The sequence below is a fragment of the Micropterus dolomieu genome, linkage group LG01, assembly GCF_021292245.1.
Source record: "Micropterus dolomieu isolate WLL.071019.BEF.003 ecotype Adirondacks linkage group LG01, ASM2129224v1, whole genome shotgun sequence".
In the NCBI taxonomy this organism is placed as follows: domain Eukaryota; kingdom Metazoa; phylum Chordata; class Actinopteri; order Centrarchiformes; family Centrarchidae; genus Micropterus; species Micropterus dolomieu.
Genome location: NC_060150.1, coordinates 4,791,736 through 4,819,455, shown reverse-complemented (window position 1 = coordinate 4,819,455; position 27,720 = coordinate 4,791,736). Strand labels below are relative to the sequence as shown.

Genomic DNA, 27,720 nt, shown 5'->3' with positions numbered 1-27,720 from the left:
AGGTCGCAGCAGAGTTGATGCTGCTTTTATCGCTGGACATCGCTGGAGTGTTCAACGCGATAACGCGAATAAACACAACTCGCCATTACTACAGCTGTATGAACCCAAAGTAAACCCCCGCCCGACAGGAAATCGCGGCTCTCCGTGTCTATGCGTTGACTTTGTCTGTAAACTCACCGCCCCGAAAGCTCGCTTCGCCTTTGGTCTGAAAGCACCATTAGAGCTCTGACTGAAGCAGCTTCCTTCACAGTGTCAGACTGCAGCTCCTTGTTCCCACACACACACAAACTTCACTTCCCTTTTGACTACTCTAATTAAGCTGTGCGTTGCAGCTGCCAATTTGTTGTGGATCTAATGTGTGTGTGTGTGTGTGTGTGTGTGTGTGTGTGTCAGACGGATTCCAAGGTGAACGGCACAGCTCTGTCCTCTCCCTCCACCTCCTCTCAGCGCTCCGACTCCTCCCTCCCTCTGCTCCGTGTGGCCGCCAGCCAGACTACTGATACAATGGGTAAGAGCACACACACACACACACACACACACTCCCAATTAAGTCCTTTATTTTGCATCCACCCTTTTAAAAGCATAAAGGATATGAATAGGGATGTAAGCAAATACGTCTAATTTCACAGCTTGTTGAGACCAGGCTGTTGGACGCTGCAGAGACTGTGTAGCGGACTACAATGCACTGTTTAAACATATTTGTGTGTAGGTGTGTGTCACGCTTCCCAAACACATGGACAATGTGACTGGGCATTATTTTAGCAGCCAGAATTCTAAAAATGGAAACCAACTTCATCTCCTTCCTCCTTCCCCAGGCGACGATGAACTGTCCAGCCCTTCCCAAGATGCATCAGGGCTGGAGGAAGTGATGGAACAGCTCAACAATTCCTTCCCTCACAGCCAGGGTATGAAACACCAACAGCTTGTCTAGCACACAACGTCCACCCTTTTGTGAAACAGCAGTATGAAATCTGATTTTGATTTATCGCAGTAACTTTAAGTGATATAAGCCAATAATTGCGCTCCTGTTGGGTAAAACATGTTTTTGAATGAGCCCTTTTCAGCAAAGCTTTCCTAAAGACATTCAACTTGCAGGAGATATAAAGTTGGCAGCATTGATCTAATAAAAATGTAACTCGACTAATTAGCAGAATCTCTGGGAGAGATGCATACTATAAATGTTTCTAGGTAACTGTAGCCTGAAGAATGGAGAGCAGGCATGTGAGATGAAAGATTCGGGTTTGAAACCCATGGCTGGTTCTCTGCTCCCGCAATATTTTTTATTCACAGCTCCTGTGCAAAGTTTCCACCAGTCAGATCTTAATCAGACACAAAGCATGTTGCATTTTCTGCAGTATTGTAATTTTCATATTAACGTTCTTTACATGCTCTGGTCTGCTCATCGAGATTAATATGAGGATCAGTGACCTGACGGAGGGCAGCAGGAAGAGGCAGGTTGATGGTCGGTACACTCTTGAACCTGAGACACGTCAGAGGGGTTCACGTCAGCAGTCATGCGCACAACGCCATTTATGGTCTAAGTGCATTAACTCTTAACAATGGATTAAGAGTAAATGTTGTGAGACTGTTGTCCCGCTGCATGCTGGGAGGTTTCCTTAAATTACTACCTCAGTATGCTACAATATAAACTCTCTGTTGTTGACTCCAATATGAACTTTTAATATTTGTCCTCTGCCACAATGGATAAATGAATAGTTTAGACAGAAAGACACTAAATGACCAACAGCATCGTGACTTTTCTTTAGTGTAAAGTGAAAAAAGAAAACAACATTCAACTGAAATATGTAAAATATATGTAAAAACTAAAGGAAAATGGTTAAAAAAAAAAAGAACAAATAATGAAGATTAAAAAATATATAAATTGGTAATTAATGGAGAAAATCAAGGAAATAATGAGGATAATTTTCAAAAAAGGTTTGCACCAACGTGCAATGTTATTTTTCATCCCTCTTCTAGGCACCTTTACATGCTCTATACCAGTTTATTGTGGGAGCAAAGAGCCGTGTTCAGATTCAACTTTTTGTAATGGTTCTGTATCTCCGGCTTTGCTGAATTGTTTTTTGGACATGAATACTATTTTACTTAAATCAAATGCTCACACTGACCCTTATTTTAAGCCTTAAGGAAAGCGTTACTTGTCCTTCACACATCTTTTTCTCTCTCTCCCTATTACTGACACAAAGCTGAATATTTTCTTTTCCACCCTCTTTCTTCCTTTCTTTTCCTTCTTTCCTCTTTTTTCTCTACGAGCCAGGAGGGAGAAGGGGACACCCATGAGAGGTTAGTGGCTCAGCTTTCTCTCTCCCCACCTTCTTGTCTCATTTCCCCACCTACTACTAAGGAGTATTTCCACTGCATGAAAGTACCATGCTCGTACCACCACCATCAGAATGTGGACAGCACTGTGCCAAAGTTGTTGAAAAATGCTGTTAAAGTAAGAATTGGAGATGCTAATAGATTATACTTATCAAATAACAAAATGCACAGCTGTTTCTGTTTCATTTAATGCTTGTGTTTCAAGCTACATCTTGAATTGGTGATCATTAGCACCTGTTTGGTATAATTGTTTAATCATATAGCCTATAAAATCCCTGACATTGTGCATGTGTACCTAAAGAAGTGATGCTGGTTTGAAGGGTGGTCACAACAAATATTGACTTTATTTAGATTTTTCTTCTGTTCAGTGAATTGATAAATATAATTTTGGCTGTTTTAGTTCAAGTAGAACTGTGCACAAAACATGCAACAGAGACATTTCATCGGTACGGTGATGCAGTGGGAAAACTACAAAAATCTCTCCTTCCCTGTGCCTAATTTCCTTTCGTTGTTCTGTCCTCTGTCACGCTGCTGCTCTGTTCCTCACAGTAGGGAGTAGAGTTTGTGCCTTAACTGTGTAGGCCGTGATGTGTGTGTACATAGTGCTTCTCTGTTAACCTCATCTTTCAGTTCACGGGAAGATTCAACCATAATTGAATGGGATAAAGATTAGATGTCAACAAAGTTCTGCGCAGCACTGTTGTTTCTGAGGCATAACTCATATTTTTCTTAGAACGGTAGATTCCTCATCGTTGTTACAGAGCAATCTAAATGTTTTCTTTAAACCGGAAAAATGGAATTTGTCATTAATCAAATGCAACACCAAATCTTAAGAGTACTTCCTGTCTGGGGATATTTATCCAAAAAAGGTTATTGTCTCCCCTCTATACATGTGTGAAGAGTCTGTTGGTTATTGGTTCAAATCAAGACACTCTAATCTGTGGAGCCAGTAAACATTCTTGTAAGTAACCTTGTGAGATTCCCACAGAACGGCGATATCTGCTAGCCTGACGCAGTCCAACCGTTGTCCCCCTAACAAGGACAGTTACATGAGAGAAATAACTACAGCTGGAAGATCAGTGAACACTTGTGGGCTCAGCTAATGAATCCAAGCTGGACCCTTCTTACCTTTCCTTGTTACATCAATTAAGTCCCCTAAGAAACATGTTTAACACAGTGGAAACACATCATGTTCCCCTACGTCACTCGCCACTCCCTCTTGTGCTGAGCTTGGCGCTTCCTTCAGGGTAGTGACGAGGTCGGAGCCCAGACGTCACGTATCAACACCGCACGTGTACATATTGAACATGTTATGGTGTATGCTGTATCGTCAGGCCTGATGCAGTTTGAAACAAGGCTGTGATGATTAGAGTGCATGTATTTTTTAGCCACATTAAAAACACTACTAGGGCTTGGTGGTATGGCACTACGGATGGCAACACTGGATGGTTCAACACTTTGGTCCAGATATTTTAACTACTCTTGGACAGATTGCCATGAAATCTGGTACATTTGGTTTACACCTGGAAAAACTAATGACATAATAAGCAGTTATTATTAGCAAAGTTAGCATGCTAACACGGTGGTGAACATGGTGAACATGCTAATGTAACCGGCCCTGATGTTTGTAGTGCAAAGTTGCAACCTTTGGTACGGGAGGCTAAAACCCATCTCTTAAGGCGCTTGGGAGTGAGGTTTACTCACTGCATGTTGCTGTGCTAGCATTAGCATTTAGCTCAAAGCACCACTGTGCATTTGTACAGCCTCACAGAACAGAGCATGTCTGCAGAATCTTAGTCTTGTTCTGTAAGTAGCTCACGTGCTAGGAAATGTTTACCATTGTGTGTCCGTGTGCTTGTGTTGACCTGTGCAGCTTTCAGTTCAGCACCATTAGTGATTTTGTTTGTATAAGCATTTCCTTCCTCTCTCTCCAGGTCCCAGTATTGGCAGTTTGTTCCACATGGCCGATGATCTGGGCCGCGCCATGGAGTCACTGGTCAGCGTGATGACAGACGAGCAGAGCGCCGAACAGCACGAGGCCCTGCCCTTCTAATCCCGCCCCTCAACCTTCAGCCCAGTGTCCTCCCCTCTTCCCTCTCCTCCTCTCCCTCCCCCCCCCCTACCTGTCGCATGCTTTTCTAGTCAAAACAACTGGATTGGAAACACAGTTTACAAAGAGAATATATAACGTCTATTTTTGTGAAGGATTGCGGTTCCAGCAACGACGCGTATAAAAACAACAAACAAAAGAAAAACCTTATAACTTGTAGATTTGAGTAGTTTCTTAAAACGTCCTGGAGTTGTTTTATTATTAACAGAGGCTGGTTTTTAAACGTCTATGCAATTGTATAAAACAAGAGAGGGGGATGGGTGGGGCAAAGAGAGACGAGATACAAATAAGTGTGTTCAGTGTGGTCTAATATTTGCCATCTCTTTGTATTTTGGGGAAACCGCTAAAGCATTTCCGACATTTGTATCAACAAAAAAAAAGACTGATTGTAATCATAAGGGTGCTTTCTAAGAGGACAATGTCTTTCTATAACAGCGTACACTACTGTCAAGGTAATGCAGGCATCCTGGATCTTTACAGTACGTTGTCTGTGAGACTGTGTGTGTGTGTGTGTGTGTGCGTGGTGGTGCCTAATTTCCACATTACAGCTTTTCTTTTTTCTGGGGGGGGGGGGGGGGGGGGGGGGGGGGCCTTAGGCCTACAAACCTCATGTTATAATTGAAATATTCATTCATTAACTCATCCGTCCGTCTATCCATCTATGAATTTGTTAATCTTCCCATTTATTAAGATATTTATGGCAACATTTTTTTGTGTGAACAAACAGACGTCGGCCCGATTCAGAACTGAGACAAGTCCACAAGGTCGCTTCAAATCTAACGCACGTAATGGGAAGTAATTAGACATAATTGGACATCATTTGTATTCCATTTTCCATTAATTAAAAAAAAGCTACAGCTGACATGACTCATAGTATGTGTGGCTGTACATATTAAATGGTCACTCCAGTGATTTAGTATTGCACTTCCATGTACTTGGAAGAATCACAATAGACAGATATTTAAAAGAATTGAAGCAGCAGAGAGCTATATGCTGACTTTTTGTTCCTAATATGGACAAATATTTAAAAACACTGGAGCCTGAATTTCCCATTACGTGGTGGTTCTTGCGTGAAAGTTTGAGAACCACTGCCATAATGCGACTTTGTAGAGTTAATACACCTTCACAGGTAAATGCCCTCACCTTTTAAATCCCATGCATCCATTTTATAGCACAGACTCTCTTTTATAATTTACTTTATAAAGTATCCAAGATATTTTCTCAGCCTTTGGAAAGCTTCCCCCATAGTCGCAGAAGATACTGTACAACGGTTTTGACAGGCTGAGTAGCACTCCCCGTGACTAGTGAACTAATCGGCGTGTATGAAATTGTGAGAAGTACCCCTTTCATTTTAAAGACACCCTCTTACCTCCTTTGTTTGGTTTTTTTTGTTTTTTTTTTAAGAGTGGTCTCTAATCAGCTCTGCAAACGTTTTATAAGCAAGGAAACACATTCATCACAAGTGTGCTTTGGCAAGAAACACTGAGTGTAAACCGAAGCAGCGTTGTCACGAATAAAGCTCAGCTGATGTGGATTTTCAAAGCTGAATATTTGTTGTATCAAAGCTGTTAGTGTTCAATATTAAATAGTTTTAAGATAATGGCATTTATCTTCAGTTCTAAAAAAAATAAAATAAAACATCCTGCTTATTGCTCTGGTACATCTGGAGTAAGGATTGTCATCACTAAATGCTTTGTAGGGCCTGTTCAGTGCTCACAATCCACTGTTTGCTTATAAGTTGACAGTTTTTCAGAAGTACTGTAAGAGGAATGTGATTTTCAATGAATCTGAGCACTACAGTGTTACAAGGCTGCTAGTTGAGATTACTTTGAGGAATTCTTCTGTTTGAACAGTTACAATTTGAACAGATAAATATTTGTGTTTTAGGAAGCCCAGTAACGTAAGCTCTACCTCGTGTCCAGGTCTGGTTCGGGAAGCTGTTTCTCTTCTGGAGTCAATCCCACGCTCTTCTCGGATTGTCCGTTATTATTAATTGATTATTGCTGACTGATTGAATCACATCAGATATCCTAATTGCTCCGTACATGCACTGTAGGAGCGTCCAATCTGAATGTTAGGATGCATTTCTCATTTCTGTCATAGACTTGTATGACTCAAGTTAATTTTACACAAATCAAATGAATCCGTGTGCACTACTGTCATACCTGGAACATACTAGATGTTTGTTTTCTGTGTGGAGGATGCATTTATTCTTGCAGAGTGTGTTACATTTTTGTCTTTTTTTGTGTGTGTGTGTGTGTGAGGTGTTACGATATTAGCATGTGTGACTAAATAAACTCCATCCTTATTTAATGTAAAACCACTCAGAGAAGTCCGTGGCGAGCATCGCGGCATTATACACTTGTGTGTATTTGGCATCATATCCTTGCAGCATGATCCAAGAGGGTTTTGTTTTCATCCAGACACTGAATTTGATGTTTGTTTTTTTTTTTCATTTCTAACGTGTGTGTTTCATGCTCACATCATTTTTACAAATAACGCGTCAATACTTCACAACATATCAGATTCCACCAAATATATGCCTTACTACTGTATTATAAAATGCTTTACTGTATATCAATAAAGCACGCAGTTATGTTGATTTGACTCGCCTCTTTGAATTGCTTTTTGTTGTGTTTATTTTTTAACCAGGATTCGAATAAGTTCAAGATGCAATAAATGCACAAAAATACATGTATTTAGAAAAAACTGTATCCTACAGTTTAAAAATAAATCCCGACACACAATCTCAAATGTGGGCTAAGTGCAATCTACTACAGTTTACACACGTGTGTGCATACAAACGGTTGGTGTCATTCCGAACAACTCATTTATTCACATTTTTACATACACAGGGCAAACACAGGGAACTGCTATGTCAATGTAAACAATTAAATGACCATTTTAAATTTAATAAAACACTTACAATATTTGCATAATGCCTACCCAAAAATCTGCTTAACTCAGTTGTCAAACCAATTTACCATACATGTCCTAGTCAGTTATTAGAGTCTTGTTGGTATTCTGCTTTTGAGTTTAAACAATAACTTTTTTTATACAATATTTGGTTTTCAAATGAAAATTCTCTGTGTGATTTGCTGATTAAAGTGGAATATCATACACACACATATATATATATATATATATATATATATGATCAGAACTAAGGGCCAGAAGTTGAGGTGCCGCATGCCTTCAAGAACCTTCATGGAGAGACAAGCCGCTGCACCAAGTAGAAGAAGTGGCTGGAAAAGGCTGGACTAAAGGACCAAGCCAGACATCGTGTTGATCGACAAACAGCAGAAGAAGGCTGCAGTGATAGATGTGGCAATCCCACATCAAGCGACAGCAACATCAAGAAGAAGGAACACGAGAAGCTTGAGAAATACCAAGAAAGAGGAGCTAGAAAAGATGTGGAAAGTAAGAGCAACAGTGGTGCCAGTGGTAATCGGAGCACTGGGGGTCACAGCAGATTCCAGGTAAAACATCAGAGGTCTCTGTCCAAAAGAGCGCAGTCATAGGAACAGCTAAGATACTGCGCAGAACCCGAGCTTGAGGTTGACACATACCACCAAGGGTTTTTATATATATATATATATATATATATATACACACACCCTGAGATCAGACTCAAGGTTGTTATAAAATGTGAGGGCAAAATGTTCCTTGTTTATTTTTTGTTCACCACTTTGGGGCAGTGCAACCTTATAAAACGTGTATCGCAAACATGGTAGGAAAAAGTTCCTTATTTAGACATCCAGCAGCCACAGATCAATATAAGTAATCATTTAGAGCCATGTTTGTGTCCAGCTGATGAATGCACATCCAATATTTACTCTCTCTTAGCTGTGGTTTGATGTCCATCATCTCCTGAGAAAAAAAAACTGTCTCCCTAGCTGCTAAATGCTCCACAGTGTTCATCAGATAGTTGCTAACTGTGTCTGCCTGCTGTTTGGTGGTGTACAGTAGGCTTTTTTTCAGCTGATAAGTGTACTGAGAGTGAACCAGGACGGTAGGGTTGCGGGCCGTGAATCCAAAACAGTGAGGCTGAAAAGCTTTGCAGAGCTGAGGGGAAGTGCAGAGTTGGGGATTAATGTTTGTGGGTTTGTTAGAAGATGCGTTGTCAATAGCTTGTTTGAGCAAATCTGTGTAAAAGGGTTATAAGCAAGTCCAGTCGCTCTGTAAGCAGGAATCAAACTTAACCTCCCAGTGGCATATACTGTATCTGATCCAAACAGCTCCTAATGTTTGAATTCACCACATCTATATCCATTCTGAAATGTCCAACACGTTTTAGTTGAGCTGTGAAATACAAGAATTCTGAGTTTAAAGACTAATAAACAAATATTTAAAATTCTAAATACATTAATTTGCCAGTAAACTTTTAATAGAAATGTTTAATTTGTAGGATCACCCCTGAGTTCCCTTTTTATTGGACCTCCATAGGTGAGTGTCACTTAATATGTTTCATGTAGAAACGTTCCTGGTGTCCAAGGATTGGCTAACATGGATGATAATGTGTGTATGAAGCTGCCATCATGACTGATGTGATGCAGCACTGACATATCACCTTTGACGGCCTGCTATCGGCTTATTCCAGTGCTTGAGGGAGGATATTTTGAGTTTTTACAATCCTTGCGAGTCACTGCAATCACTTAAGAATCACACTTACACTTTGATCAAAGTTATTTTTGGCTTCTTTAACAAAAGCTTGTGAGTCCTACCTTTTACATGAAAAGGTTTTGCTTTTGAGACACCCACGGCTCCTCTACTGGCTTCTTGGCCCAATCCTCCACATTCCTCTCCACATTGCTATCAGAGTGTGTCGGAACGACCTCATCCTGTACGCGTACAGGATCGGGTTGAGGGCGGAGTTGGCGTGTGAAAGCAAAATAGCCGCTAGTGTGAGCGTCATGGGCACCTCACACTGTGGGCAGAGCAGCAGGACACAGTTAATGAGGTGGATGGGCATCCAGCACACCATGAAGAGAAACAGGACCAGGAAGAGGGAGGTGGCCTTACGCAGCTCCTGACGGGTGCGGATGTTGGATTTGGCCTTGTTGGACTCTCCTGGACGGGGGTCAGCAGGAGCGGAGCTGGAGGTGGATCCAGCTGAGACGATGCTGGGCTTTGTGAAGACAGCAGTAGTCTCAGTTTCAATAAGAGACCCAATGCCAGACTCGACTTCTCCAACAGCCCTCTGTCCAGCCTTACATTTCCCCGAACGCTTGGTTCCTTTTCCTGTCCCCATGTCTGCTCTGCCTCCTGTGGTTCCCGCAGCAGCTGAGCTCTCAGTGTCCTGTGTCCCAGAGCTCCCACTACCAGCAGCTCTCCTGTCCTCTGCGGCTCCCCTGACCACAGCGATGCGCCTGAGCTGGCGGCGGACGGTCAGGAAGATTTGGCTGTAGATGACAATCATGGCGACTAGTGGCACCAGGAGACCGCAGAAGAAGTTGAAGTAGACCAAATAGCTCATGTCCACCACACAAGTGAAGATACAGTAGCTGGAATGACAGGGAGGTGTATATTTCACTGCTTTCATTCATCCCTTCATCCATTACCTCAATTACACTGCAAGCTTTTTATTATTTTATTCGTTTATTCATTCATATTTCCATTTTGATGTCCATACACATCAAGTCATCTTTCCATTCATTCATGTTGCTCAGTATACAGCACATAGCATGCACATACGATTTTTTATTTATTTTTCATTCATTCATTCATTAATCTCTCCATTCATTTAATTCTCCTGAAATCTTACTATAGTATTCGTCCATCCTCGCCTTTTATCCATTCACCTTTCCATTTTGCTTCCCGTACACATGCCATTTTCTTTCATTCATCCATCCACCCATCCATTCATTTAATTCTCCTGCAGTCTTCCCATTCATTCATGCATTCATTCACATTTCTATTTTGTCTACACACATCCCATTCCCATTCATTCTTTCAGCTCATTGCGTTTTCCTGGAAGCTTTCCATTCATCCATTTAGTCATGGCACTTTCCTGACCTCTTTAATTCATTCATTCATTCATTTACCCTCCCTGTAATTCATTCATGAAATGTCCCTGCGTTATTACAAAGAATGTTCATTCACTCATTAATTTAGTCATCTTTCCATCCAGGCACACTGTACATACAGCACATCCATCCATTCATTCATTCATTTCATTGGATTGGATTTTCCTGCGCTCTTGTTACCATTCACTCCTTCATTTAGCCAGTCACTCTGTTCCCCATCCCATTCATCCACTCATCTACACTCCCTCCTCCCCTCCCCATCCTCTTACTCAGAATCTGCAGGTTGTCTTTGCCAGTCCATGAGCGGCACGGAGCCAGAGATGGCCCCCAGCCCCCAGGTGACCAGCAGCGCCAGCCGGGCGTTCCTGGGGCTCATGACTCGCTGGTACTGGAAGGGCAGAAGGATGGCCATGTACCGCTCTGCTGCTACTGCTAACAAACTCAGGATGGAGCTCTGGAAGAGAAAGGAGCATTTGTTTAAAGACACCTTAAGTCCTTGGTGTTTTGATGACAAGATAAAACAGAACTTCTTAGTTTTCAACGGTTCCATCTCCTATAGTTAAGGCAGCCGGTGATTAATGCAGCATTGATCCCTTTCCTCCACACAGGGAGGTCTGAGGTCAGATCAATTCTGTATTAAGCGACTGTAAAACAATTATTGGGAGAAAGGCATGTCAGGAAATGGTTCGTTCTGACACACTCTGATAGGAATGTGGAGCAATGGGCCAAAACTGTGGCTGTTTTCTTTGCAAACATGACGCACTATTATCTTATGTTTCCCTCAATTTGGCAATTGCTAATTCCATTTGTAATGTGCATATAAGTGGTAATGTGATGATTATTGTCCTATTAAAATAGTGAGGTTAAGGCAGTTTTTGAAATGGAAAACAATAAGTGCCAGTACTCCCCTTATTCACATGTTGGCATGTGATAAGGAACTCTTTGGGACTTTGAATCTCCTCCATCACAGGATTCTTGGTCAAAGTCACAAGGCTTCAGTAACAAGACTTCACTTAGCAGCTCCAACTTTTACATCTTGGTGACATCAAATCATACACGGGGCTTTTGCCCTGCAGGAATCCACCTGCAATCGGTCTCCAGAGCCGCCAGGTAAATGTTCCTACCTGTGTGAGAACCATCAGGATGCTGAGCAGCACCAGGCAGAGGGGCAAGTTATGACGAGGTTGACCCAAGTCTGTCAGCACTGCGCAGGGAATGGCCACCAAGCCCACCAGGATGTCCGCCACTGCCAATGATACCTTCACACAAGCGCACAGAGTAAGAAACAGTTTTGGTCCTTCAGATTTCTGCCTGTGGTACTCCCAAACCACAGATTTATAGATTATAATGATCCTCACCAGGAAGTAGTTGGTGACGGTGCGAAGTTTCTTGTTTCGGGTGACAGCCAGACAAACGAGGAAGTTGCCTATGATGGCCAGCACGGCGATGATGAGCTCAGTGGCGATGTAAAGGCCTTTGAAACGGGGTTGGTATCCAAACGGCATCTCTGCCGTACAGCTACCAGGAGTCAGATTCATGATGAGAGGAGGACTACTGGAAACAAGAGTAGAAAAGGCCAGGCTTAGAGCCCAGATAGAAAAACCCAGTGATAAATATAAAACCACTGTTATATATCATTTATTTTGATTACGCTGCAAAATCTGCAGATGGAACTGCAAAAAGCACTACACTGGGAAATGTAAATTTAGTCAGCTGTTGCATTGACCATAAATCAGAAGCCATCAGTAAAAGATAAAGTGATAGACAGGAGGATTTCCTTTGTTTTTATTGAAGCACCAGTTAAACCAGCCTCCTTCAGGAAAGTGGGCTTATTTTGGTGAAATTCTGTTTCACAAAGGAGGTTTAAAGAAGTGAGTTCATAACTTCTTCTATAATGTATCCCCACAGCATTCCAGTCAACATATGTATGCTTGTAAACGCACTGTAATTAAAAAAGCTAATAAACAACTTTGACGTATGGCTGCAGCCCGATACGTAGCGTTTGTTGTCTCATTAAATGTTACACGTACCCCGTGGAGTTTTTCACTGCTGGCATTATGAAGCAATGAAGCCAAGAGCAGTAGCAATGTGCCAACAAAGTCAGCAAAGAAGAGGACTGCCAGCTCACAAACACAGATGCAGGATTTAAAAGGATTTCAAAACCAGCTTTGCAAATTCTTTATGAGGAAGGACATGCATTCAACACATTTGTTAGAACTCTTTAGTACGAAACAGTGACTGTAAACTCCACATAAATTAAAGAAACGGACACAGACTGTTAAAAACACAACAGTGACAGACAGCCTGTGTGAAGGTGTTCACAATATGGTGGCTGTTATAGCACACTGTGAATTAATGTGATATGTGCTTGAGTAGTGACTGCTGGCACTTCACTTATTTACAATGTGTGCATGAACGAGGGGAAAAGTCTGAAGAGGTCAAAACTCCCAACAGCTTGTTCTTGATTGAGTTTTCATCTCATCTTTGCTTTATGTCCAAGTTCTGTATCTCAAAGTCATGAACAAGAAGTTCTCAAATCAGACTTGACTCATAGCATCACCCCTGGGTTGCTTTATGAAACTGATTAATGCTGGTTCACTGTGCTATGCTCATTCAAGACAGGCGTTTCTCCCTGCTTTTCTGAGCCTGTTGAAGGGACACAGTGTGGACATCAAGTTAGGGGCACATGTAATCGCTAATGGGTACTTAGGCAGGAAGGGATGATCACAGAGCTAGGGATGTTTGCCAATGTTTCTTGTTCTGACGTTGATGGGAGAGAACAATGAGTAAGTGTAAGTGCTTCCGAGAAAGACGTTTCTAGCTTTCACACTGGTTTCACAGACTGAAAGTGATGAAGAGATATGAACATAGAGAAGAACAGTGGTTGTTATGAAGCTCAGGCTGACCAAGCCTTTGTGCTGACCAACTGAGCAGTGAAAATTGTTCCTGATAAGGGACAATAACAATGACACGCACCAAAACACAGACCCAAGTGTTCACTGTTTACACACGCTGATAGGGATTCAAACCCGCTGCCTGTTGCTGCGAACACATATAGAGAGACTCCACAAATAAACTCACTAGAAATCAACTGCAACAGTCTCAAATAAAGAGTTCTTCATTTAAAAAAAAAACCAAAACACAGCGTAAGTTACATTTCTGCATTTATATAATCATTTTTCTGCATCATGGGTCATTTTGGATTGTCCACAAATTATTGGAGTGAGGTGGCTCAATTTAATATTTGACAGAGCGTTTTCCTGTTAGCCCAAATTCCACTTTAGAAGTGATTGCCAAAAACATAACTAATGGTACTCTCTGCAAGCTGCTAAATAAGCAGTTAATACCACATAAGCTAACGGGTCGAAGGCAGCAGCTCTGTGGCTGCTGAGGGGCTTCAGCACTGTAATGTTTTCACTTCATTCATTAGGAGAACAGGCTGGGTTGTGCTAAACATACATTATGTTTAGAGTTGAAACAATCAACAGAAAATTTATCTGCAACTGTTCCAGCTTCCTAAATGTGAGGATTTGCTGCTTTTCTGCGTTTCACATCATTTTATTTTGAATATTTTAGGTTTTGGACTGTTGTTCGGACAAAACAAGACGATTTCACACGTCACCTCGGCCTTAGGACCTTTTTTTACCCACTATTTTGAGGACTTTTCTTTGGCTAAATGATAAACCAATTTGTTTTAAAAAGAATCGGTAGGCCCTCTTCCTTTTCTTACCCCGCCCCCCTTCTAATAATTTGCATACAGTCCCTTAGAGATTACAACAAAAGAGCAAAACAAATCACACTAATGCTCTACAAACCAATATTACAGAGACACATCACTGCTTTATGTGGAACTTGCATTGTCTTGCTGTGTGTTCTCTTTCCTCCCATATAAATAGAACTGAATTGAATTGAATTGAATTGCGTAAATATTGTTTTTGGTGGATAAAGCAGTTTAGATTTGGCTTGTTATAAGCACTCACCTACGCTAGGCTTCATGTGCAGTCATCACACGGTTTGAAGGTCTAGACCATCCAGGACAGTGAAACAAGGTGAGGTTGATAGGGGAGAGGGAGCAGCAGAGTTCACTGATGTGCAGACACACTGAGAGGAAAGTGGGGAAGAAGCAGGAGGAGCAACAACTGTGGGGATGAAACCACTCCCTCCTTCACTTTGTTTTTACTCTATCCCCCCTTTCTTCTTCTCTTCCCTCTCTTTCTTGCATGGGAGATAAAGGTATAATGCAGAATAAGTGAAGCATGAGCCTGTTGAATGAACAGCAGCAGTTGCCACACTGCTCTGGATCTGGGAAATGGAAAAGCAGATATGCTTTGACGTAAACCTCCAGCTTGTTCCTGACAAAACAAACATGTCATATTAAATCTTAAATTATGTACGCTTGAGCTACTCTTTCATGTGGTAAAATACTTTGTGATATTTCGGTAAAGAACAATGAATGAGGAAGCAATACATGTTGTGCCATACTTACTGTGCAGATAAAATGAGAAGTGCACTTACAGGACAAAAAATAAATCTATAAATTTTAAATAAAAGTCACCTCATACAATGGTTTAAAATGTGTGCACACTTGCACGTTGCATAGGAAGTATTACAATTACATTATACTTACACAAAGTAGCACACAAGGTAGTTTTATCACAAAACGAATCCCTTTCAAGTAGAAGTCCTGTGTTGAAAATGTACTTAAAAGCAAAAGTCCTCAGTGCAGGTGTGCCTTGAAAGTGTCACATACTTTATATGCAAGTAGAATTTTACTCATGTAGTTGAAATAGTATTAAGTCCAATGATTTATACTTTATTTGTACCATGCATGCAATACCTTACTGCTTAATAGCATAATCAGTAACAATGCATCAATTTTATACGTCTCATACGTGAAATCTTAATTTGTTAAGTATCATTTTTAAAATAATGTTATGGAGTAAAAAGTACAAGTATAAAGTAGCCTGAGATACAATGCAAATAATCAAATAAAGTACAAGTACCTCAAGTTTGTAGGCTGCAGTACAACCTAGTACTGAGTTATTTTTAAGCAGCTTTGTAAAAGAAAATAAACAAAATATTCTATGATTTACAAGATAGAAAGATAAGTGTTTAAAACTAAATGAACAATTTATTGATTCTTGTTAAGGCCCCCTCCAGCCACCTTTAAAAACATGATAATATCTGAATACATGTTGTTGTTTATTTTGCTTTTCACATTTCAGTCCTCAACTTTAATATCTTTAGTGTAAAGGTTATAAGCCATAGACAGATTCTAGATGAATGGTACAATATATTTTTGAAATACCAAAAAAATGTATTGTAATTTTGACTTTATCTTTATTTCCATTGTATACTACAGTTATGGACAGTAATTAAGTACATTTATTCAAGTAGTGTACTTAAGTACAAATTTGAGGTACTTGAGTATTTTTTTTTCATGCCACTTTCTACTTCTACTCCACTACATCTCTGAGGGAAATCTTTTTACTTTACTACATTTTTCTGACAGCTTTAGTTACTAATTACTTTACAAAGTAAAATTCCACACACAACATATGAAGAGTGAAAGAAAATATGATGTTTTGTTATAAATTAAACCACCCAACAGTTCACACAAGTACACCTACAATATTAGTTGTTCTGTCAATCAACTATTTTGATAAAACGTTTCATGGTTCCAGCTTTATAAACGTGAAGATTTGCTGCTTTCACTTTTGATTTATTTGTATGTTATGTGTTTTTTTTTAATACATTTTAAGAAATATTTTGAGTTTTGGAGTTCAACCTAAACCAACTACAACAGTAAAAATCTGTTGTAAATAACAATAATAATAATAATAATGTCTTAATCCTAAATAAAACTAAGAACATTTTATGCAGTTACAATTATTAGACTGACATTGAAATTAACTAGCAACAACTTTGATCTTTTAATACATATTTCCTGCACAAGTAGTGCTTTTTACTTTTGGTACTTTAGTATTTTTTTTAAAAGCAAGTATTTTTATACTTTGCCCCAAGTAGAAATTTAAATTACAGTAATATTTAGCAAGTATATCTGTACTTTTACTCAAGTACAGGATTTATGTACTTTATGCACCTCTGATATAAAAACATTTGGTAGGTAATATTTAGTAGTACTCTCTTGCTTTAGCCACTAGATGGCGTCCAAACAGTATTTCCACGGATTTATGGTTAATTCAACGCCAACCCGGAAGTGTTTGCAGGTCACATGACTGCCGTCCGGCGTGTTGTCTTTTGGTGTTGATTTGAAGACTTTACTGCGGATGTTTTCTTCTCTCGCCAGTTTTTAATCTGTCACCGCTGCAGCGTGAGATGTTGCATTTAGTTTGAAGAAGCGCCTCTTTTGTCCAGCGAGTGAGCCTCAGCCGGGCGGAGACACCGGAGATGTCTGGCTTCAGCGCCGAGCTCATAGACTACCTGGAGGGGAGGATAAGTTTTGAGGAGTTTGACAAGCGGAGGGATGAGCGGAAAGCCAAGGTAAATCACAACCAGGGTTAAAAACATTGTAACGTTATTCAGAGTATCAAAGTAAACACTTACCCTAATACCTCACTGTAATAATACCCTGTTGCAAGTTAATGTACTGCATTGAAATGTTACTTAAGTAAAATGATGTAACGTTAAGTAAGTCATAATCAGGAAATTCAGTACTTATTAAGGTATTAAAAGTAAAAGTACTAAAGGCCTGTGACTGTTTACTCATGCATTAATGTAAAACCAGGATTTTGGACTGTTGTAGTTGTTCAAACCTCAAAAAGATTACAAATACATTAAAGGAAAATCTGAAAATGTATGATGCTGGAAGCATGAAATGTTTTTACATGAGAAATGACTCAAAGGCTCTTTAAAATAAGTTGCCAATTACATTTCTGTTAATCAACGAATGTGCTACCTGTACTTGTATAAACTGTTTGGGTAGACTTCAGATGTTTTGTGTGTAAAAATCTTACTTTGTAAAGTAACTAAAGCTGTCAGATACATGTAATGTAGTAAAAAGCACAAGATATCCCTCTGAGATGTAGCGGGGTAGAAGTAGACAGTGTCAGGGATAAAAAAGAATCATGTAAAGTGTAAATATGCTTGAGTAAATGTACTTAGTTACTGCGTTTATCAGACTTAATAAAATACTATCAGAATATCGTCTACATTTAGATTTAGAATTATTGTTTGGCTGTTACGTCTGCTCTGAAATATGCAACATGATGTTAATACTTTCTGTCCTCTCCCAGGAGTCAGGAGAAAGCCTGTTAGCTGAAGACGCGGAGGACGATGCTCAGCCCTCTACCTCTGCACAAATCCCGGGGAACATCGGTAAAACTGCGACCCGCCTGGGTTTTTACATTAATGCTAACGTGTGATGTGTGCATTTATGCTGATTTTCTTCATTATCTAATGATAGTAAACTGAATATCATTGTTTTTGGACTGTGGGTCTGATAGAACAAACTACTTGAATGTATCGCCTTAGCTATGAGAAATTGTGAAAGGCGTTTTGTAGATTACAACTACAAATGAATTCCACAAGAACATAATCAACAGAATGACACTGGCCTGCCCAAATAAAGTCTGCTGTGAGCACACAGTAAAAATCTTCTCTTATCTGTTTTTTCTATGCAGCTGGAGTCAGCCCCGGGGTTCAGCTGGCCTTTGCCTCCATGCTGGGAGAAATGCCCGAACATCAGACTTCAGAAGAGGAGGAAGAGGAGGACAGCTTGAGCTATGTAGATGACGAAGGTGACGAGGACTATAAGGTGGAAGAAGAGGAGAGGGGGAAGGTGGAGGTGGAGGAGACGGAGAAGAAGCAAAAGAGAAGCAGGAAGAGGGGAAGTAAGAGGAGAAGGAAGAAGAAGGAGGAGGAGGAGGAGGAGGAGGAGGAGGAGGATGATCTGACGGTGGGGGACGTGTTTGCGTTGGAGATGGAGCTGAACCGAGAGAACAAGAAGATGATGAAGGTGAGGGGGAGGGGAGAGTGCGTCAGTGTGTTGTCCCACCTCCTCATGTGTTAGTTTGTGACTTTCTTTGTTTGTTTGTGTGTGTCCAGGAGCGACGTCATCGCAGCAAGCTGCCCCGAGCTCTGAGAGGCTTGATGGGAGAAGCCAACATCCGCTACGCCAGAGGAGAGAGAGAGGACGCCATCCTGATGTGCATGGAGATCATAAGACAGGGTGTGTGTGTTTTGGGACTGTAGACGGTCATCTGTATTTGGGTAATGAGTTTGATCACTACTAAAAGATTAAATCTAACTGAATGTCTTTTTCCAGCTCCTCTGGCCTATGAGCCTTTCTCCACGTTGGCTATGATCTATGAGGATGATCAGGACATGGACAAAGCGCTGCAGTTTGGTTTGATCGCCGCCCACCTGAACCCCTCAGACAGCGAGGAGTGGGTCAGGCTGGCAGAAATGTCTCTGGAGCAGGACAACATCAGACAGGCCATTGTCTGCTACACAAAGGGTCAGTCTGACACTCAAGAGGAAAAAGTCACGGATTAAAAATTATATATTAACTAATACATGTGTGGATCTCATAACATGTATCTCGATTAAGCGATTAGTTGTTTGGTCTATAAAATGTCAGAAAGTAATAAAAAAATGTACTCGATCAGTGTTTCCCGCAGTCCAAGATGACTTCCTCAAATGTCTTGTTTTGTCCACAACCCCACAGATAATCAGTTTACTATCATAGAGGGGGAAATAAACCAGAAAATATTCAGATTTACGAAGCTGAAATCAAATAATTATTTCTTAAAAAATGACTCAAATTGCTTCCGAGTCCCCTGCTGCACATTAAATAGGTTTAAGACTAATTAGGGCTTAAGACTGACAAAACAGGACATTTACGACTTCACCCTGGGCAATGAGTATTCTTTATTGACCAAGAAATTAATCAGTTAATTAAATAATCGCTAGTTGCAGCCATACTATCAATATTAATGTGCTCCATTCCCTCTCGTCCCCCCGCTTCCCCAGCCATTAAGTACGACCCCACTAATGTGCGCTACCTGTGGGACCGCTCCAGCCTCCACATGCGTCTGGGCGAGCACAAACACTGCATGGACGGCTACCGCAGGATCCTGTCACTGCTGCCGCTGGAGGACGGCGAGCACTTCATGCAGCTCTCCAAGGACATGGCCAAGTACAAGGACACACACTGACCCACAGAAAAGTGGATCCATACAGTTCATCCACAGAAGCATTTGCACCGAGCCCAACACAGTCTTTCATTTATCACACCACATTTTAGTCATAATGTTTTTTTTAAAGATGACGTTTTGGAAGATTTCGCCTTACTTTCTGATGGTCACAGGTGAAAATGTAGACAGGAAATGTGGATAATGTGGTGATGTTGGATTACCTCTGTCAGTATCTGTCTCCATCTGTGTGTGTGTGTGTCCTGTTTAGGAGCTACTATGAGAGTAATGACTTGGCCTCAGCTCTGGGTGTTATAGAGGATGCTCTGGCGCGACACCCCAGCCTGGTCAGCGATGACTTCATCAACATGGCAGCTGAGCTCTATATCTCCAACCGCCAGTACAACAGGGCCCTGCAGGTACATCTCTGTTTGTGTGTGTTTGCGTGCAGTGAAGCAAGAGCTTGCTCGTGTCATTTAGAGAGAGGGAAATTTAAAGGTGTATTTTGTCTTAAAGAATAATTTGCGTGTGATGGTTTTCCTAGGTCTTGGCCCAGTTTGCAGGTATAGTTTTGGTCAGAGCTGAGTCCAAATCAGACGATCCGGTACCAACACAAGAAGAGAAAGTGGCAGACGAGACGACAGAGGAGCAGGAGAAGACCAATGAAGAAGGGCCGAAGTCAAAGACGGTAGAGGAAATGGCAGCACAGGAGAACGGTGAGTCGCAGCGAGGATCAGTGTAACCTGAAGAGATCCAGACTACGTTAAAAGTGCTTCATCAAACAGGACCTCTGGTATCATTGATCATTGTAGCTAAAATAACTAGCTAGCTTGTTGATGTTGCCTCTCTTTCTAATGGACAAACACAGAAGGACTGAAAATACTCTGAGGATAAATCATTTCACATTTCATTTGCCCTGAGGAAGCTTTAGAAGCAGCTGTTTAACCCAAGAAACCTTTGTCTTGGGATGCACAGACTGGAAAACACTGCTGCTCATTCGTTAGATAACAGAAAAGATCTTTGCTTTAGAAAGCCTAACCCTCAGAGGGCAAGTTGACGCATTGAATAGAAATCAGCAGCAAAAAGAAAATAGTTTTGTTGCACCCACTGTGTCTGTGCCGCATTGTCTAACTGTCGTGCACTGCGTCAGCACCAATTAACCCAGTCAATTTATTGTACACTGTCTGTACAGAGTGAATAAAAATCATTATTATTCTCAAGTATTCTTTTATTCAAGAGGCTAAATTAGCTCACACTGACAGGAGCCACGTCCCTTTCCTGTAGTGTGCACTAAGGCCACAATGTGGATTTCAGATGTTGAGAAAATGATTTCTTTTCAATCAAAATAATTTGCCTTTATGGCGCAACAAAATCAGAGTCATATTTGTTCCAAAAACGTCGACCTTTTAAGACCCATTTAAACAAAGTTTTCATGTCAGAAAAGTGATACAAAATGCTTTACAGAGTGATAAAACAACACATTCTCACTCCCAGCTTGTTACATAGGCGGTTTTTAACACCCTGATACCTCTTCAGTTCATTTTTGGATGTTTAGCTCTCCTCGGTTAAGTTAGCAACAATAAATATGCAACGTCCTGTTAGACTTTCAAAATAAAACGTTGTGAAATGTTGCAATTTGGTTAGGTTTAAAAACTATTTTTGGAACCTGATTGAAGCTGTTTTTTGTGTGTGTGTGTGTGTGTGTGTGTGTGTGTGTGTGTGTGTGTGTGTGTGTGTGTGTGTGTGTGTGTGTGTGTGTGTGTGTGTGTGTGTGTGTGTCTCCAGGTGAAATTAAGGATGTACAGGTACCAGACAGTGTCCCAGTGGACCTGAGGGCCAAGCTAATGGTCTGCCTCATACACCTGCATGTCTTCACACCCCTGGAGGTAAACAGGACTTTACAAGGTTTTTTTATTGAGAAAATCTGACTTAAGCTAAAAAAAATCAGATTTCTAGCAGTGAGTTTAAACTTTCCAGAGACTGATAATGGCATTAAACACCTGTCTCCCCCCCCCCCCCCCCCCCCCCCCCCCCCACTATAGGGACTCGTGTCGATGCTGATGGACCAGAGTCCAGAGGAGATTGGTGACTTGTACCTGGATGTAGGTGAAGCCTACCTGGACGAGGGCGAGTACATGTCTGCTCTGCCCCTGCTGTCTGCCCTCGTCATATCCGACAAGTACAACCTGGCGGTCGTCTGGCTCCGACACGCAGGTGGGACCAGCAGAAAGCAAACATTAAAGTGATTCAGAAGTTCAGTGCTTTAAAAGTCAAACTGAAAACCTTATTCTCCTCACTTTTTGTGTAGGAAAGCTTTAAACAGTAATATTTTGTGTGACTTGTGGCAACAGTTTCTAAGCTTCAAGCCTCTGGGCCTTTCCTTTGTCAGCAGTTGCTAGTAGACGCTCTGTCAACAGACAGAACTGAGGACAAACGCTGATGTTTTTCTGCCTTTCAGTAGTTTAAGGTGCAGTCTGTTTACAACATGCAACATTTGGGAGAACCTATTGTGCTTGGAAGCGGAAGCTAGCAAATTAGGCTAATTAGCTTTCACTTAGATAGTGGAAGCTGGTTAGCTTAGCTTCTGTTATATTGTCCACCCCATTTATATCAGTGAGAGAAGGCTAAATATCAGAAATGCCGCTCTGTACAGTTCAATAGCAACACAAACTACATCGTCCAAAATTATTGAGCAGTTGCATATGCACCTCTCTGAAACAGTTCAAAACTGAACATTATAACCTTCATAAAGGGAGGATTTATTGCAGGACAGTTGGATTAGATTTAGCTAATTGTACCTTATTTGTCGGCAAAATTGAATTTCATTTTCACTTTGACTTTATTGGCTTTAAAAGCTCCAGCTAGATAACAGTAAACTCTAACTATAATCAGAGCAGATTTGAGAGTTAACCTTTATCCCCATGGTAGATGAGAGGCGTATCTCCAGCAGCGTGCTTCCAAAAGATTCTCCACTGTGTATAACTTTGCAGTAATGGTGCAACACTTTAAATGACCCCTCAGTTTGGCTCTGATTAGAGAAAATGAACACCACTGTTGCATATAAACACCTTCATCACATCTCCCTTGCAGAGTGTCTGAAGGCGCTGGGCCACATGGAGGCAGCCGTAGAAAGCTACACTAAAGTGGTGGAGATGGCTCCACAGCACCTGGAGGCCAGGCTCTCCTTAGCCACCCTGCTGCAGCAGCTGGGCCGGCCGGAGCGCGCCCTCAAGGCCCTGGAGTCCATGTACGACAGCGATACACTGGCACAGGACTCGTCGGCTGCACAAAAGGCAAGGGAATTTGTGTGTTTGATCTAGTTCCATGGACAATGGCATGACCAGGTCAGGAATATCATGGAATTTTGATGAGTGTTTTGCAGACTGGAAAGTTTCTATTTTATTTTATTTGTCATGTTCCAGGAATATACCACATTTTCCACAGTTTCTTTCTCTCAACAATCAATCTTAAAGAGATATACTTACGCAAGTCCATTTCTGGCTAACAAACAAACAAAATAAAACTTCTGTGATCAATTTAAGAATACTTATGGTAAACCCAAAGAATGCTAAAACTTAGGAAACCCAAAATTTATGATTTACCAAAACTACCAATTAACTACATGTCAGAATTTTGACTTTGTATACTTATTACTTACTCAAAATCAAAATTATAAGAAAGTATCAGTGTTTTTAATTTTTTATGCGTAACCTTTTGCTTTTCCTGGAGGGAATGGGCTTCCACACATTCTTAATTAATACTGAGCTATTACAACTCTGAGTTGAGCTCTGCTAGTGTATGACTTTTTAAAAAAGAAGCTGTATTTTTTGTTTATGTGTTTATATTCATGTCTCTATATATATATTGTTGTTTTAGGAGTTAAAGCTGCTGCTGCATCGTTCCACACTCCTGAAGACTCAGGGACAAATCCAGGACTACCTGGATGCTATGATCACTATGATCTCTATGCTACTTAAGGTAACACACACACACATAAACACACTTACATGCTCAGCAACAACTTGGTTTAAGCTGATGTGGCATCATGTGTACAGGCAAGTTTTTTTTTTTTTTATACAGATAAAGTGAAATATACACAATGCAAGTGAATACTGGCATTGCATTATATGAGATCAAATAGGATCTGTAGTAAAACAAAATGCTAAGAGGAAGTCTGGTGTGTTTTCCATAAAATTGGCTATATGGGCTAACTTTGCACTTCTCAAATTGCTCATATAAAAATCATGTTTATTTGGAGCTGCAGGAGGCTCGCAGAGTTTACAGCAGGTTGAAATAATCCAGAAGTTTTCCTTAGCTTATCCTCGAGATTCCACCTTTTCTTACCTGCACACACAATCTCTTTGATAAATGATTAAAATAATGTGTGTGTGTGTGTGTGTGTGTGTGTGTCCTAGGTGGCCATGCAGCGAGCTAAGGTGTGTGTACGTTCTGCAACCGTTTCAGGCGTGAATCACCTGAGGCTGGTGAAGGCCAAAGACATGCTGCCAGAGATTGCTGACCACGAAGCTGCCTATCTGGACAACACGGGTATAGCTAAACATACTGTGTTTGTGGGTTGTTGGTTGTGTGCTGTAGATCTTCATACCTGGTTGTCTGGCCGATGTACTGAGCTTGTAGTTGGCAGGAGCAGCTCAGAGCAGTTGGCCGGAGATTGTTCACTGTCAGCACTTATTAACACTCACCATATGTGGAGAAAAAGCGGTTTATTGGTCTCTCAAAGGGCCGTGCACGAGGCTGTGCATGTTGTAGGGCATTAACTACTACCAGTGTAAACAAAGTTAGTGACTGTACATTATTGTAGACTCTTTTCTAAAGCGTTCCACATGTTTTCAGATTGATTTCCTGTCCTCCAGGCAGCTGGTTGCTGGTAATGTTTCTACAGCATGAAATCAAAGTGCAGCGGACATTTTAGAGTCTGCTGCTGAAAAGCACTGCATTCACAAGCATGCCGTCATGGATTTTGAATTTAAAAGACTCAGCATCTCAGCATCATCAATGCAGAGATAATCTAAGAAACATTCAGATTCAGATACCTCGACTCAGGTGATCTGTGAAGTCGTTGCAGAGAATTGAACCAATTATACATGAGCATGAGCTTGTAACCGCTGTATCCATCACTTTGAAGGTTTAGAAAATTGTGTCATTACAGTGCACGCCATCACGTTCAACTTGTCTAATACAAGTAACTGTATATCCGTCAGAATCGGGCTGAACAGAAGGTTTGCAGTGACTTTGCTAAGTGTGTGTGTTACTGAAAAGGAGACAATAACTGAGCCTTTTTTTCAACTCGGTCCATGTTGTCTTCACTCTCAACCGTTTAATAATTAATCTCGTGCCTGTGCACAGGTAAAACCAACGTCCTGTCTAAAGAGGACTGGTGGCAGCTGCTGGTGAGCTGTGTGCTGACGCTGTGTGAGGTGCAGCGCTACGAGGAGGCCGAGCTGCTGGTGGAGTCGGCCATGGAGTTCTTCTCCTTCTACGACAACAAGCCAAAAAGGAAGGAGATGGAGTTCTTCGGCCTGTCTGCCACCATCCTCAACCGCAACCACTACAAGGCCTACAACTACATCAGGTAGACTCGCATGTGCAGCTCCGACAGGCAGAGAATAAAGTCTAAAGTCTTTTTTTTTTGTCCGTAATTGAAAAGTCAAATATAACGTTGTCTTCTGCCTGTACTGTGTGTTTTCTCTTCTCAACAGATTGATGCTGATGGAAAATGTGGATTCGCCTCAGCTTTGGAATATTTTTAACCAGGTGTGCCTTTTCAGAAAGTAGCGAGTCAGGAAAAAGCCCTCCTAGATTGAAATGTACCACAAGCTCTGAAGACCAATAATCTATGCCAGAAATACTGACTTGTCTTTAACACTTTTCCTGTTCCTGTGCATGTGTCTGCTCTTGTGGACGCAAAAAAAAAATGTCTGAGGTGATTTTTTTTATTCTCCTCTCCTCAGCTGACGATTACCTCCCAGCACCAGCGTCACCATCGCTTCTGCCTACGCCTGCTGTTAAAACATCCCGACAACCACGCCTTGTGTGTCCTCTGCGGACACAACGCCATGGTTTCGGGGAGCTTCAAACATGCTCTGGGTACAAAACCTACACACTACTGACTGCGCTGCTTGGTCTTACCTAATTAAATATAAAAACGGTTTAAAACATCTGTGTTCGGCATCTCTCTCACGATGCTCAGGTTTGGCATTATCTTGTTGTTTTAACACTGCCTGATATTACCTGTTTTCCCTGCTTGCAGCCGCATTTATATGCAAAAAAAGTTACTTTGACAAAAAGATAAAGGCAGTGAAATGTCCACTTTGGTGAAAGTTTAGAGGACTTTTAATTAATTTGCCAGCAATATGCACAAAGGACCAATGCTGTGGTTTTAAGTTTCTCAAATTTTGTAGTTATTGGTTTCTGGCCGAGTTCATCCCCGACCAAACATAACAAAATGTAAATTTAAGCGGAAACAATGGTGCCTTGAATGCCCTGATGTGTACACAAACGCACTGCACTTCACTGCTTTTTTAATATGGCTGTGTTTATATACATGTCACAGAAAACATATCGCAAAGCCCTGTTGCGCACCGCTGCACACCGATTTAAGAAAAACATGCCACTCAACCCAGAAACTGTAGCAATCCGGTGCAAAACGTTTTGAAATTGAACGTTCCTCCGATAGCTAAACTAGCTAATTTAGCTCTTGTATATCTCATCTTCTTTTTAATTATTAATTTTGTTTTGATTGCTCAAAGTAGTGTAAAGAAAATTAGAAGAAAAAATAAAACATAGGAAAATTAAAATTAAATTTTAAGTTAATTAAATTTGATTAAAAAAAAAAAAGAAATCAATATGAGTAAATAAGAGTGGTTGGGTGGATAATTGCCTCAAAATAAACTTTCATTTCATATGCGAAAGAATGATTTGTAACAAGTGGGTGCCGTTTTCGTTCAAAATGTTTTTGTCATCGTCTTTTTCAATTCATACACTTCCTTTAGTCTGCATGTCCATTCTCATATCAGCATAAGCCAAAGTTTAGTTTCCCATTTGAGAAGGGCCATAACTAAAAGACTACTTGGCAAATATAAATGTCTACCAGCTCCAGGGATAACTTTCAGTACTGCAATTGTGGGATTCATTTTCTGGGAGACCTCCAGACCATTCTTTCTAAAAAGAAGAGGTCTAAAAGTGCATGACTGAAAAACATGTACAGTGCACATTGTTGTTTATACGCTGCCCAGCAGGCTCCTGTTAGTTTTCAGTCAGTTTGAGTTTAGGAAATATTTGGCTATTATTTTCCATTTGTATTCACCTAACGCGTTTTCAAACGTGTCTTTAGGTCAGTATGTTCAGGCCTTCCAGACTCACCCCAACAACCCGCTCCACAGCCTGTGTATCGGTCTCACTTTCTTCCACATGGCATCTCAGAAGTATGTAGCCAAGCGACATACGCTGGTGCTGCAGGTACGGTGTCTGTATCCTACACCCTTTTTTTGATAGCTTTACAATAACATGGCCTAGTCTGTTCTTCTAAAATACTCGTGTGTTTTCAGGGTTTCACCTTCCTGTGGCGGTACGTGGAGCTGCGTGGAGAGTGTCAGGAGAGCATGTACAACCTGGGCAGAGCGCTGCACCAGATGGGCCTCACACATTTGGCCATACATTACTACCAGAAGGCACTTACTCTGCCTGCACAGAAACTGGAGGTGCGTACACACACACACACCCATTTCTTTCTACATGTTAACTAAACCAGCCTGTAGAAGCTTTAAACGAATCAACGCCTCATCCTCACTGCACAGTAGTCAGTGTCAATAATGCAGCCTATCTGTCTGTCCGTCCTTTCCCCGCTCGTCCTCCCTACAGGGTATGCCTGATGATCAGGTGGATCTGAGAAGGGAAATCGCCTTCAACCTCTCCCTCATCTACCAGGCCAGCGGAAACATGGAGATGGCTCGCCAGCTCATTAACACACACTGCATTGTTTGAAAATGCACACAAATGTCCCGGCGTCTGTGCGTTTTTTTTTTTTTTTTTTTTTTATATTTTGAGTTTTGTACTGCCTTGTGTTAAAAAA

The 27,720-nt window shown here is 41.1% G+C and overlaps 3 protein-coding genes across 12 annotated transcripts in view; 2 read left to right on the top strand and 1 right to left on the bottom strand.

Annotated features, from left to right (window-relative positions):
• The window catches only part of LOC123973318 (dystrophin-like), a 123,998-nt gene extending 119,011 nt beyond the window's left edge, over nt 1-4,987 (top strand). For all 10 annotated transcript variants that reach the window (XM_046053251.1, XM_046053310.1, XM_046053243.1 and 7 more), the window contains 3 exons: nt 394-508; nt 816-905; nt 4,272-4,987. In XM_046053251.1, coding sequence (XP_045909207.1) covers nt 394-508; nt 816-905; nt 4,272-4,390 — 324 coding nt within the window. In that variant the 3' untranslated portion in view covers nt 4,391-4,987. The remainder of the gene's footprint in view (nt 1-393; nt 509-815; nt 906-4,271) is intronic.
• Nucleotides 4,988-9,215: 4,228 nt separating this feature from the next.
• On the bottom strand, nt 9,216-14,542 carry LOC123973824 (adenosine receptor A2b-like). Its single transcript, XM_046054153.1, has 6 exons — nt 14,454-14,542; nt 11,832-12,027; nt 11,598-11,732; nt 10,743-10,927; nt 9,662-9,951; nt 9,216-9,559 (listed from the first exon to the last, which is right to left on the bottom strand). Exons 2-6 carry the CDS (start codon nt 12,009-12,011, stop codon nt 9,216-9,218), a joined length of 1,134 nt encoding a protein of 377 aa, XP_045910109.1. The 5' UTR covers nt 12,012-12,027; nt 14,454-14,542.
• Nucleotides 14,543-16,718: 2,176 nt separating this feature from the next.
• Nucleotides 16,719-27,720, top strand: gtf3c3 (general transcription factor IIIC, polypeptide 3). The gene is made up of 19 exons (XM_046053324.1): nt 16,719-16,977; nt 17,730-17,811; nt 18,117-18,451; nt 18,541-18,664; nt 18,761-18,952; nt 19,468-19,633; nt 19,900-20,047; nt 20,173-20,344; nt 21,414-21,514; nt 21,671-21,842; nt 22,719-22,921; nt 23,505-23,606; nt 24,044-24,176; nt 24,996-25,221; nt 25,349-25,403; nt 25,601-25,736; nt 26,983-27,107; nt 27,197-27,349; nt 27,510-27,720. Exons 1-19 carry the CDS (start codon nt 16,885-16,887, stop codon nt 27,630-27,632), a joined length of 2,841 nt encoding a protein of 946 aa, XP_045909280.1. The 5' UTR covers nt 16,719-16,884; the 3' UTR covers nt 27,633-27,720.